This window comes from Rhipicephalus microplus, unplaced genomic scaffold (genome assembly GCF_043290135.1).
Source record: "Rhipicephalus microplus isolate Deutch F79 unplaced genomic scaffold, USDA_Rmic scaffold_14, whole genome shotgun sequence".
NCBI classification, from domain to species: domain Eukaryota; kingdom Metazoa; phylum Arthropoda; class Arachnida; order Ixodida; family Ixodidae; genus Rhipicephalus; species Rhipicephalus microplus.
Window position 1 is genome coordinate 34,087,364 of NW_027464587.1, and position 12,578 is coordinate 34,099,941.

Genomic DNA, 12,578 nt, shown 5'->3' on the forward strand with positions numbered 1-12,578 from the left:
TAGAGGCTCCCGACAACACGCGAGCCAAATATCATAGCGCTGCACGCGGCCTCGAATTGACAATAAATTATCAAAGTCAGCTGAAAATTGCTTTTTCTTTTATTGACAAATCAGGCAATATACCCAAAAATTACACATAGCATGCCCATCTATCAGCTATTGGGTGATTTGAACATGGCGTGCTCGCTCGTTACAAAGATCGCTGTGGGGGGCCGCTACTTGTCCTGAAAAAGCCGTGTATTTAAAGAAAAAAAAAAAAGAACAAAGTACTCAAGTCCCAAGGCGGGCATGACGTTTTCTGTGGCCTTGCCATCTTTCCCTGCTTAGCTTCCAGCGCTTTCGTCGGGACGAGAGAAGAAAGATTGCAACTGCAAGCCTTTGTAACTCTACTCGCACTGGACAGAGTCGTGAAATGTTTGCGGCGTTGAATTCGTGAGGCAATAAGCTCTTTTAGTGAATTCGTTTCATGGTTACTTGAAAGTGTTTCAGGGCCCCTTTAAGAACGTCGGCAAACACAACTTGCTTGCGTCCTCTCCTTACAGGGAGCGACGAGTGTCAGCACCTAACTTATTCTTATACCGATATCAAGACCAATGTTACTGACATCAGTACGCACCTCCGCACCAGCATCATCATCAAAATGAGCGAGAACGGGCGTTTATTGCATGCGCTGTCGCAGTTCAGCAAAAGCTGCTTGTTGCTCGTATTCCCAGACAAATGGTGTGTCATCTGTTAAAAGCCATGAATGAACCTGCAATAGTAGGCAGACAAACCGAGGAAGCGCCAGATGGCCTTCTTATCGACAGGAGCTGGTCATTCAGTAACAGCGGCAAGCCTGTCTGAATCAGGCCTGACTCATTTGGCATTAACTACATATTTGAGAAATTCAAGTTTTTCATAACCAAAGTGGCACTTCTGTGGCTTTAGTGTGAGGTCTGCTGGTTGGATAGCCTTCAATGCGCTGCGCAGGCGGTGAAGGTCTTGCTCAAACGTGGCAGAAATGACCACCACATCATCAAGGTTCATGAATAACATTAAATATTAATTGTAACATTATTTTTCATTAAAACAGAGTGGCAACAGACATGCAGGTCGTCACTCTGGCGTGCCGCAGACTTGCGTTGCCGACTGCCGAAAGCTTAGAAGTGCATCTTGGAGTGCACGTCTTTAAACTAAGGCCACCACATGGGGTGATTTTCAGATATTGAAGGTGAGGTGCGGGGTGAACTAAATATTTGCACATTTCGCTCGTTCGTAAAAAGTCCAGGCATGTTAGAACTGGGGTGCAAAGTACCGGATAAGAGAAACACTTGAATCGAACCAAACGAAAGAACAAGCTGGGTTCAGCAGAGGCTACCCTATTAAACACCACATTCATGTGACAAATCAGATAATGGAGAAAACTGCTCAATACAACAAACCTCTTTATTTAGCCTTCACAGACTGTGAAAAGGCATTCGACTAAGTAGAGATATCTGCTATTTTTAAAAGCACTAGATCGCCAAGCCATACCGAAGTCCTGTGTCAATACCATAGCCAACATGAACAAAGACTCCACAGGAAAATTGGTTAAATTGCGATCAACAAAGGAGTCCGACGTAGGAGAGACAATATCCCCATTGTCATTCACCACGTGCTTAGAGGACGTGTTTCAACAGCAAGACTGGGATCAAGGGAGAATAGCTCGCCAATCTATGATTCATTAACCCTTTACTGCCGCATGTCGCGAATTCGCGACATACTGAAAAACTTCGAGCAAGTCATGAAATGCATGCCACCTTCAATGCCGGCTGTCAAGTACTCATGGGACATGTAGCTTTCAGCATGAAAAATCTAGTGCTATCTCGTCCAAGGTATTTTACACTAGAACCAATTGTTTTTGAGCAGAAAGCGCGTGCAACAGCTCTCACTTCGCTTTTCTTGCCTTGGTGATGCCAGTTCCATCTTCAATAATTTTGTTTTGTTTATTTGATGTGCGCCCCTGCGCGGTGGTCTAGTGGCTAAGGTACTCGGCTGCTAACTCACAGGTCGCAGGATCGAATCCCGGCTGCAGCAGCTGATTTTCGATGGAGGCAAAAATACTGTAGGCCCATGTGCTGAGTTTAGGGTGCACGTTAAAGAACCTGTGGTGGTCGAAATTTCTGGAGTCTTCCACTGCAGCGTCTCTCATAATCATATGGTGGTTTTGGGACGTTAGACCCTACATGTCAATTATTCAATCATTTATTTGGTGCGCACAGTCAATAGGTGGCGCACAACATGTTATGCAGTTCTGAAGTATGTTTTTTGTTGCAAGGTCCTCACTTCTGTGGCATATGGAGAAATCACGACATACATAGAAGTATGTATTAAAGTTGCACTTTAGATAACTTAACTGCGGAATAATTCAAAAGTTTCTATTTAAAGCTGGAAAATGAAATTTTTTATTTTGTTCCACAATATCATAATTCAGATACTAAAGCGTTGTTAGCAATAGCAATCAATGGCAAAAGATTATTGAGGTATTAAACTGAGAAAGTATTAGAGCAGGTCTAAAGGTGAATATTATGAAAAGAAAGACAACGCTGAATAGGCTGGGCCAACGGAAAGAGTTCAAGATGGAAAACTGTATGTTTCAGTGTATGCAAGAATATGTATACCTCGATCAACTACTAACAAAAAAGCTTAATCCTGAAAAAGGAATTCACCCCAGAATGCCGATGGGGTGGAGCAGGCATTCCTTATGTGCTCATGGACCCACGCAGCTCAACACTTTGACGATGCTATTGGTTTTCACGATGACTGTTTATGCCTATGTGCTTCATGATTGGCGAGCCTTTTAACCCAAAGTGCCGTTAACGTGTTTTGATGCTCAGTGTGATTTTACCCTTCTGTTGCGTGATATGGGATGCATTAAAAAGAATTCACACTACACAACACTCATATAAAGGTGTTTTCTCCCCCACTTTGTAGATTTAAAGGCATAAATTTTTTTACTGATCGTTTCTTTTTCATCAAATCATAGGCCAAGCCCCCGAGAGCATAGGAAATGTACCGGTAAGCATAAGTGCACCCTAAAGAATTAATTACAGCATGCTTTTAATAAAAGCTAGTTTGGGTTCCTATGGCGGCACGGCATGGTGTGAGCAATGCCACCAGGTGGTAGTGTATGCAAACGCAAGTTTCCGTGACGTAACCTCATCAGTGTGCCACTTCTACGATCGTCTGCTTCTAGAGCTACTGTACATGCTACCTATAACTAGCATATACTGTAACGTATATGGTAGCATATGCAGTGACTCTATTTGCTTTGTCTGCTGCGCGCCACAGGTGTAGCAACTGCCATGACAGGGGGGTACAACGTTGGAATGGCATCACTTTTAAGGCGCAGCTTCTTCGTCGGCAATCCAAAGTCGGTCAGCAACAGCGTATTAAGCGTGTGCCCGTCCAGGGTGAAGTGCAGCCGAGTAAGCTCCACTTGGTCTGCGTCCTGTCTCCGCTTTGGCCGTGGTGCACAAAGTTGACCACGCTTGTCAACGCTAGATTGGACAGGAATCGGTGGAACTTACGCATATTGTCCCCTGTTTCACTGGCACAAGACTTCATGGGGCAAAATATTAGTGCCATGAAGACAAATTCGAAATCAAACGACTCATTCGCCCCTAATGAAAGTATATCTTATTCACATGCACGTACACAATATTTCCTGACTCCCCTAGCTCGCTTCACAGGTATGCTGAACGACAGTGACCTCGCGACCGTGGGGCGCGAGCAGACGATCAAGAAGGTGACGTGCAAGCTGTTATTTTTTGTTTTAGTGCTTATCACAACAAGCCAGACTGTTGCATAAAGTCACCAGGATTAGTACTGTAGCTTGACGTCAAGTTAGCGTATTTCAGTAAAATTGGCATATTTCTGGTATTTCTGTGAAATAGGTTCTTAATGCTATAGCATTAAAAACATAGCAGTCAGTCCAAGCACATACACATTCTGCTCACTGTGATTAATAAAATAAATTGAATAACTACTCCACAAACGCCTGTAACTGCACAAAGTATTAAGTTTCTCTGACACCAAAGCAGCGTGAAGACAAAGTTAGCCGACCGTCAGAGAGGAATGCCAAGAAACTGAGCAGGACTATTTCTTTATTCGTAGAAGCAATCGGCTGCCGCCCTTTGGTCACCTGGGCTGCGCGCCTCTTTAGTCTTTTTAAGTTCAACCAACACACTGGTGATACCTCATTATACGAGACAGACTCCTCGAAGAAACCTTGCACACAGTATAAACTTAAAATTATTTTTCACCAACATGACGTCTTGGTGTATGCTTGGCACAAATTATGAGGCTCGAGCCTAAATGTGGCACGTTTCACCTCTCGGCACAGTTACGCACAATTGGCACAGTTATCCCATCGCTGAAGAAATTAACTCTTCCAAAGATGTTTTTGACAAATATATCTCATGTTCTCATCCCTTTCAAGAAAAATGACCCAACTAGTTTATGAGCACTCAATACTTGTACCCGAAGGTACTGTATGAAAAGGCCCTATGAAGGGCACAGATTTTGTGAAATATTGGTGCTATAGAGCAACATGTTCCAAGATGCTCTATCTAGCCAAAAGGACTCACTCAGACCCAGACGAATCCATGAGTCTGAGTAAGTCCGGTTAAGTAATGTTTTGGTAAGTTTGAGTCAGAGAAGGTTCGATTGAAAAAACTTTTTGCGGGTGTCAGTCCAAGCGAGTCTGAGTCAGTAAAATTTTGACGAGTCTGAGTCCAAATGAGCCCTTCGTGCAAAATATATTTAATCAGTGAGCTCAGGACATGCACTGTACTTGCAACTAAACTTCTTATGGAAAAGCACCCTTTATATGCAGCTAGCATCGTCACGCAAAAAAATTGTTGCAGAGGGTGCGAAGCAAACCACATCAAGAAGATAATAGCAGCAAGGCAGCGATTGGGCAGGTGATAAACATAAACAGCAATAAACACATAATGAAATGATGGCACACACATGTTAATAAGGTACTCAGGTTCTTTTTTTTTCTTTTTTGGGGGGTCACAGATGCTCGATTGATGCATTTATCTTTTAGTCTGGAGATGTGGAAGGTTTCACTTGTAATGTGGAAGGAGAGTGATATCATTAAAACGTGAATTACATCCACACGAAAGACAAAGATTATAGGTGGTGGCGTTAGAGGGGGAGAGTGATCATTGATGCCCGTGTTGATGCACCTTCCACTCTGACGCATACATTGCCACACAATAAAGGTATCATGTACACACACCCTAACTTGCAAGGCATGAACTCATTCACATGTTAAGCTGTACATAAAGATTTTGGAGATGGACCTGTTTTTTTTTTTTCACGATAAGTGGACAAATCCTTCCAAGTTTCCGAAAGGCAATAAAACTGTCAACCTGGTACCTGAAGGAAATGTTTTTTAATCCATGAGAAAAGTGATGCAAGTACACCAAAACGGAGAATTCATTCATGCGGGTTTTGTGCTCTTCACAAGCTCCAGCGCGGCCCCTTTTGTTTACCCATATGATGAACTTGCTACATGCAGTGGTTATCAAAGAATTGTCGTATCTTGCCTCCTTCAACCTGAGAAGCTGGCTGCTGATACTGTCTCTTACTTGAATGGACAAAAAAGGACACCTTAAAAAGTGTCTCTGTATGGGGACATAAAAGAGAAACAATTTGTTGTTTTAGATTGATAAACTGCACTTTGAGAACTCTAATGTCATAAATTTCACTTTCATGAGTTCATTTTTAGCAGAGAAAATGAAGGTTGAAGTGTCATCGTTGGATTTCGCGCTATAATCTCCGCACAAGAGCTAAGAAATTCCACAATGTAATTTCCATATTTTCGCGACGTTAGCTCGATGAAATTATCTGAGACTTCGTCTTCTAAGTCTATGGCTCCCACAGATTTCAATGTATTTCATTTTTATCGATTGCAAGCTATGTAGGACCCAGTAGATGTCTTCAAAAGTTGATGACGTCACAGTGTTTGGTGCGGGAATCTCAAGGTGGCATCACCACCCGCATTTTTTTTTCACAAGTTTTCTCACTTACCAAGTGCCGTGTAGTGGTAAGAGTGCTGTTTTCAGAATTGGGAAATTGTACTTTACTAATAGGCGAAAAAGCTTATAGCCCTTTAGTGTCCCTTTAAAAGTGCCAGACACTTAAAATCTTGAAGTGTCCGTTTTTTCTTTAAATCAGAGCTCCTTGAGTTTTTTGTAATGTCATGTGCATGAGCAGCAATCAGCTTGCTATTGCCACACTGTGTTCGAATCACATATTATATAAAAAAATAGCTGCAGTTGTCACTAAAAGAATGATCCCCCACCTATTTGCGAATGCCTATTTTCCATTTTACACACACACACACACACACACACACACACACACACACACACACACACACACACACACACACACGCACGCCCATGCACTCACGCACTCACACACACGCACTCACACACATGCACTCGAACAGAGCATTTCGGCATCTGATGCGCTACAAAGGTTGTGAACAGCACTTGATGGGAAAAAAGAAAAACAGTGCACGAACAGGCAGGAGGAAAATATGTAAAACAATACAAGTGCCGACTCTCAAGTGGTGATTTATTAGAGTATACAGAAACTGTCACAACAAACATGTACAGAGGAGTTCGTGAGGGAATACAACGACGCAAATAAGAAAAGTTCACGTTGAAAAACTGTGTAGGCACAAAAAAAAAGCAAGTAAGACAACAGATTTTTCTTTAAGTGTGATTCGAATCATATTGAAAATCATTCGACAAAACGACAATTTGCTCTGAACCTGAAAGTTAATATTCACACAAGCCTACTAATCAGTACGCTATACTGTGCCAGTTGGTGCACCATTATCTCATAAAAGACGTGGCGCAAACTTGAAATGAAGAAGAACGAAAAAGAATGTGGCGCACTTCCTGTCTCTTCTTCATCCCCGATTTTAAGCCGCATCTTTCATGTAACAATGCACCAACTGGCCCAAAATAGCGTACTGATAGTGCAAATAGTACATTTCATGTTCAAAGTGAATCACGATTTAGTCATATGATTCTTTAAATATAATTTGAAGCACACAGTAAAAAAAATTTGTAGTCCGATTTGCTATTTTGTCGCGCTTGTAGTTTTGTCAACATCAACTTTTCTTATTAGTGTCATTGTGTTCCTTCACCATCTCCTCTGTACAAGTTTGCCATGACTGTGTCTGTATATTCTAATATATCACCAGTTCAGAGTCAGCATCTAGGTTGCCTTACATATTTCCGTCCCATCCGTTTGTGCACTGTCTTTTTTTTTTTTTTTCATTAAGTGCTGCTCACAGACATTGTACATCATGTTACAGGTGCAGAGAGTCTGCAAGTCTTCTAGTGTACATGTTATGCGGCTGCTTTCACACCACATTTAAGTGTCCGCATAACTCGGGTAGCATTTAGCCAAGTGGCTGTCGTGAGCAAACACATCGCCCTAGCATAATCATTGGTAGTTTTCAGACTTAGCATCTCTTTTCCTAAGCAAATCTAAACTTTCCTGAGCAAGAACAAGGTTTTGCTTGTCTTTATTGTGAAAAGGTTTTGCTTGTCATTATAGTATTTTGAACAGTAAGTGCAAGTGATGACAAACCATTGAGTGTGCTAGCCAACAATGTTTGTTTTTATATTTACACCAATGCTGTTGGTGTAGGACGAGAATGTAAACATCTCACAGCCATCATACACATATTAGGTGCTGTTGAGATCGAGTGTGCGAGACCAACTGCAGTAATGTTTCAGTATGTGTGAGACTAGTGGTGGAACACGCAAAGCCAAGAGAAGTATTCATTTTTTAAACTGCATAATGCACAGCGTGATTTTCGTGCTACCTAATCCTCATTTGCATGTTTGTTTTTCAACACTAGCATTTAGTAAAAGGAATATTTTGTGGTGGAAAGCCGTCCTGAAGCAACAAAGCAGATTGTATAACAGGCATCTGTATTGGCAGCACTCCCTGTACTTTCTAAAGATCCATGCCTGGCTTCTTTGGCCACCTAGCAATGTTGCAGCTTCTAGTGTTCCAGTGCTGACTTCCATGCCTTCAGGTTTGTGATCCTGAAGCTGTGTCCATCATGAACTACTCCCAAATTCTTGGCATTCTACGTGTATCAAACCAACACAAAAAAGAAACTACCCACAATAGACTTGAAATGCCAGAGAACAGCAGTTACACCGTATCCACTACCACATTTTCCTGAGGACGCTCAAGGACAGATCCTCAGGGAAAAAGAAAGCCTCCGAGGTGCCACATGAGCTCTTACTCCTCCGTGTGGATCAGACCTCCCTGGTGGTTTAACCCGCTGAGAGGAGGTTACGCTGCTGAGGTTTCGTGTTCTGGTTGCGCTTACCCCATCCGTGACCACACTTCAGACGCAGAAGTATCGAGGCCCGTATGGCACATCATGCCCATTTTGTGATGCTTCAATCCAAGATGTAACTGCCTCACACTTACTGTGGACTTGCCCTGGTCTACAATTAGGTCGTCGCCATCACTTCCGTGCAACAGGTCTCGGGCCTGGCCGACCACCCGACTTTGACCGCTGGCTTCGTGGACCACACCATTGTTCTCTACTTTATACATGAAGAAAACGTGTATGTGTATATTTTTAATCGAAAAATATTATGCCAAGGGGCAGAAATTTAAAAAAAAAACAAGCCGCAAGGAGCACATTGTCTCGGCAGCTCCATGTGGCCGTCTTATATCTTGTAATTACAAACTTCTGACGTGCCTTGTATTTTTTGGTTACGTAAACCTAGAGGAGCTTCACAATTCTGGCAAACTGTGCGTGCTGAAACTACGACGTTTCTCGAAGTCTGCAGCACAATGGAGGAGATTATTGTTGTGCACTAGCCTATATTGATACTGAAGGGTGCAAGGGCTTGACCCAAGTAGAGTGTACTAGAATAAGGGGAGTGGCTGGATCGAGCTCCGAAAATTGAAGCTCGAACAGGGTCACTGCGCTTGTGGCGCTGCGGTTGGTAGTCTGCAATGTGTCGTTGTTTTAAGAAGTGTGCGCAGCTCCACCGAAGTGGTTGAGGGGTAGAATGCTCGCTTCCCACTCAAAAGACTCAGGTTCGAATCACAGTTGTGGACGATGAATTTTCTTTTTTTTTTCAATTTTACTTGCACAGCTGCATTGGTTGTCTTTTTTTAAAATCTGGCTTCAGTTGCCACATATTACTACAAAAAATCACGCGAAATATGAACTAAAGAAAAAACATGACAGTGCAATTATTTGCAGTGCCACCGCATGAGATTTAACGAAAACTTTAAAGCATGGCTTTTGTGATTTTGGTGAATAAGAGAGACAGTGTGCTTTCACTCGCCTGCGATGAAAGCACACCGTCATACTTCGCGTGATTTTTTGTAGCAATATGTAGCAACTGAAGCCAGATTAAAAAAAAAAAACAATACACCTGTGCAAGTAAAATTAAGAAAAAAGAAAATCCACCGTCCACACCTGCGATTCGAACCTGGGTCTTTTGGGTGTGAAGCAAGCATTCTACCCCTCGACCAAAAACGAGGGGTAGAAAAACGAGGGCTCTTAAAACGACGACACATTGCAGATTACCGATCACAGCGCACAAGCGGACTGACCCTATCAGGGCTTCACTTTTAATGCATTGGTGCTGCGGCCGTTCCGGGCACTTCCCTTGTTCTAGTACACTCTAACCCAAGTAAGTACTGCAACGAAAAATGCGCTACCACAAAAAAGTGTCATCTCCGAATCGATGATGTAACTCCTGTTTCAATTCGTGCAGTGAAATTAAAAAGAGCGGATGGAATCGCACTTTTCTAGATCGAGTGGCTGCCGTTTTTCTCAAAAATATGCAAGAACTGACGCCACAAGGATACCGAACACAGTCATTAGTTGGTAAGAATTCATTCTAGAAGACGGGGCTTCTTCTTTGAGTCCATGGTTACACGCCCTGTCTATGAATACTAACACAGTCATACTGATGCCAGGTCTGAAGCACCAACAGAAGACTGCAACTAACTCGAGGTACTGAAAACAGCGTCCACCGACGCGGACAAGTGCGATTCCGTCCGTCTGTGAAGAGCCGTAGCTGCTGAGGCTGGTTTTAAAAAAAAGCACGGCAGTTCAATTTTAGTGCTACGAACTTACAGACGATCCATACGTGCCAAGTGAGGAGGGACTATTCTTAAAGCACTGGGACCGTACTCGGCGACTTGCGAAACCACATTACACCAGGTCGTTTATGCCAGACAAAACGTTGTCACACCTGTCGTTGAGGTTCAACCAAGAGAAGAAAGCGACTGCCGCACAGCTTGAAAGCGGCTGCCCGCCGCTGATGCGAAACGAGCGAAATAAGCTAAGGCCCGATCGCACTGAATCGCGAGCACTAATCCGGTTCACGCCAGTAAACTTTCGAAGCAGGTTACAGCAGCAAACGAGATCATAATCAGTGCGCGCATGCTATCAGCGCCCCAACAAAAAACCAGATTACGGATATCATCGGCGGAAGCGCGATCCTTGCGAGCGGCAGCAGTTGGCGCGCGCAGCAAACTTCGATCACTGCCGGAACAGATCTTTATCTCGGGCAACGCTTAAAACGAGCAAAGATTTGCGCGCGGAGTCGCGAGTATCGACGGAATGAGCTCACCTTTGAGTCAAATGTCGCCGGTACATGGTTCCACACTCGTTTCAGGTGTCCATCTTCGCGAACCTCGTCACTGCGCTGCTAAGTAACGTCCGGCACAAAAACGAGCGGGCCGCACCAGTCCAATAGAGATCACCAGTTGCACGTGAAGCGAGCTACTGTACATTCGGTATAGGCGGCAGTCGCTAATTACTTGGGCCACATTTCAGCCGTTTCGGCACAGAAGCTGAAACAATCGCCGTAATGGCGGCGCTCCGCCATCGAATTTGCGCGCGTTCTGTTCGCCCGCCGAAGGGTTCCCCGGTTCTGATTGGCGCTAAGTTAAAGCAAAAACATAACGATGTTGCGCGGTTCTCATTGGTGCGTGCACCGGAAACAGCATCTCATGAGAAAAGACACGGGACATTGATCACCACAGAGGACGAAAGAGGGGAATAATATTACAATAGAAGCAACGGGGCTTAAAAGAATCACTTCAACAAAGTGTACAATTATAAGCATATTATGAGGAGGTGATCACGAGCTACTAGCTCAGACCGTATGAATATGACATAAAACTCTATCATACAATAATTAGTCGGATCATACCACTTCCACAAGAGCAGATCAGACGGTTGGAATAAATTGATAGAACAGCAGCGATGGCAAAAACTACCGAGAGGTAAATACAAAATTGGGAGGTAAACACTTCATAATTTACAAGCGTCGAGATAAGTGCCCGTTCTAGAAGACTCTTTTTCGCTCATTTTTCTTTGAGCACAAGCCCACATAAAGGCGTGGGTTTGGGGGACGGCAGCGACTATGGTGACGGGGCCCGCCAACGAAGTGCTATCGTTAAAGTGAGGGGGTACGTCAGCATACTGTAATCGTGTTTAGGGCGTTAGTTGACGCGCGCGAACAAAGCACGCCGATGGCACGCCAGCGAGCGGCTGCGCCCTCTAGAGGCCGTAATGTAAAATCTTTTGGCCTCGCCGCCTAGCCACAGAACACCTAGGCTTAGCCACTATACTTTTGACTATCTTAACAACACAGCAGAACATCCCCGAATTGCGAGGTCGCTGCGAAGGTCGTGCTCTGTGGATCGCCAAAATGAGCGCTAACAAGGTGTTCAAGAACACCAGCACCTGGGCTCGTTTCATGTTCAGTACGAGCAAGTACTACCAGTATGGCCTGCTCAAGAACGACATGTACCGCGATGAACCGGTGACGCTGGAAGCAGTGCGGCGGCTTCCCAAGAAGTTGCAGGACGACCGAAACTACCGCATCCTGCGAGCCGTCCAGTGCAACATCGCCCACACCATCCTTCCGGAGAGCCAGTGGACAAAGTTCGAGGACGACGTGCCCTACCTCGAGCCGTACATCGCCGAGGTCGAGAAAGAGGAGGCCGAAAAGAAGGAGTGGTACAGAACCCACTGACTGAATCAATGGCGCCGTCGTCGTTCAGCTGTGTAGAAGGTACTAAATAAACGTGTCAAGAGCAGTATTCTTATTTGCCTACTCAGCTTTCAAAATTGGGCCTTGAAACTTTGAACGGCTACCGCGTTGCTAGTGTGCGGCGGCTGTTTTTTTTTATTATTTTTTTCCCTTCACTTACGAAGTTGCGTAAATGTTATAGAAAAGTTCTGTTTTATTAACGCGTATAGACGAGGCTGAGAATTAGAAGCATTGACAGTATGCGATTACCTGGGCCCAGTTTAGCTCGGTCCAGTAGCAAGTTTGAAAAAGCTGATAAAGGCGATGCTGGGGCATGACAGTCCATCCCTATGAATGCCTGCAATTAAGGCAGTTGAGTGTGACTTAATGTAAGCTTCAGAATACACCCTTCACGCATGATGTTATCTTGAACTGCTCGCACGAAGGTATCGGCGATCGGACCAAGGGCGATGTCTATCCACTCAACTTAGA

The 12,578-nt window shown here is 44.1% G+C and overlaps 2 protein-coding genes across 7 annotated transcripts in view; one reads left to right on the forward strand and one right to left on the reverse strand.

Annotated features, from left to right (window-relative positions):
- The window catches only part of LOC119181417 (myb-related protein B), a 239,557-nt gene extending 228,636 nt beyond the window's left edge, over positions 1-10,921 (reverse strand). For all 6 annotated transcript variants that reach the window (XM_075882958.1, XM_075882957.1, XM_075882954.1 and 3 more), the window contains exon 1: positions 10,677-10,921. In XM_075882958.1, the coding sequence (XP_075739073.1) occupies positions 10,677-10,702 (26 nt within the window). In that variant the 5' untranslated portion in view covers positions 10,703-10,921. The remainder of the gene's footprint in view (positions 1-10,676) is intronic.
- Positions 10,922-11,474: 553 nt separating this feature from the next.
- Positions 11,475-12,156, forward strand: UQCR-14L (Ubiquinol-cytochrome c reductase 14 kDa subunit-like). Its single transcript, XM_037432020.2, has one exon. The coding sequence runs from the start codon at positions 11,763-11,765 to the stop codon at positions 12,087-12,089; it is 327 nt and encodes a 108-aa protein (XP_037287917.2). The 5' UTR covers positions 11,475-11,762; the 3' UTR covers positions 12,090-12,156.
- Positions 12,157-12,578: the final 422 nt, after the last annotated feature.

Coding starts and splice junctions, on each gene's coding strand:
- UQCR-14L (XM_037432020.2), top strand. CDS start 11,763: ATGAGCGCTAACAAGGTGTTCAAGAACACCAGCACCTGGGCTCGTTTC.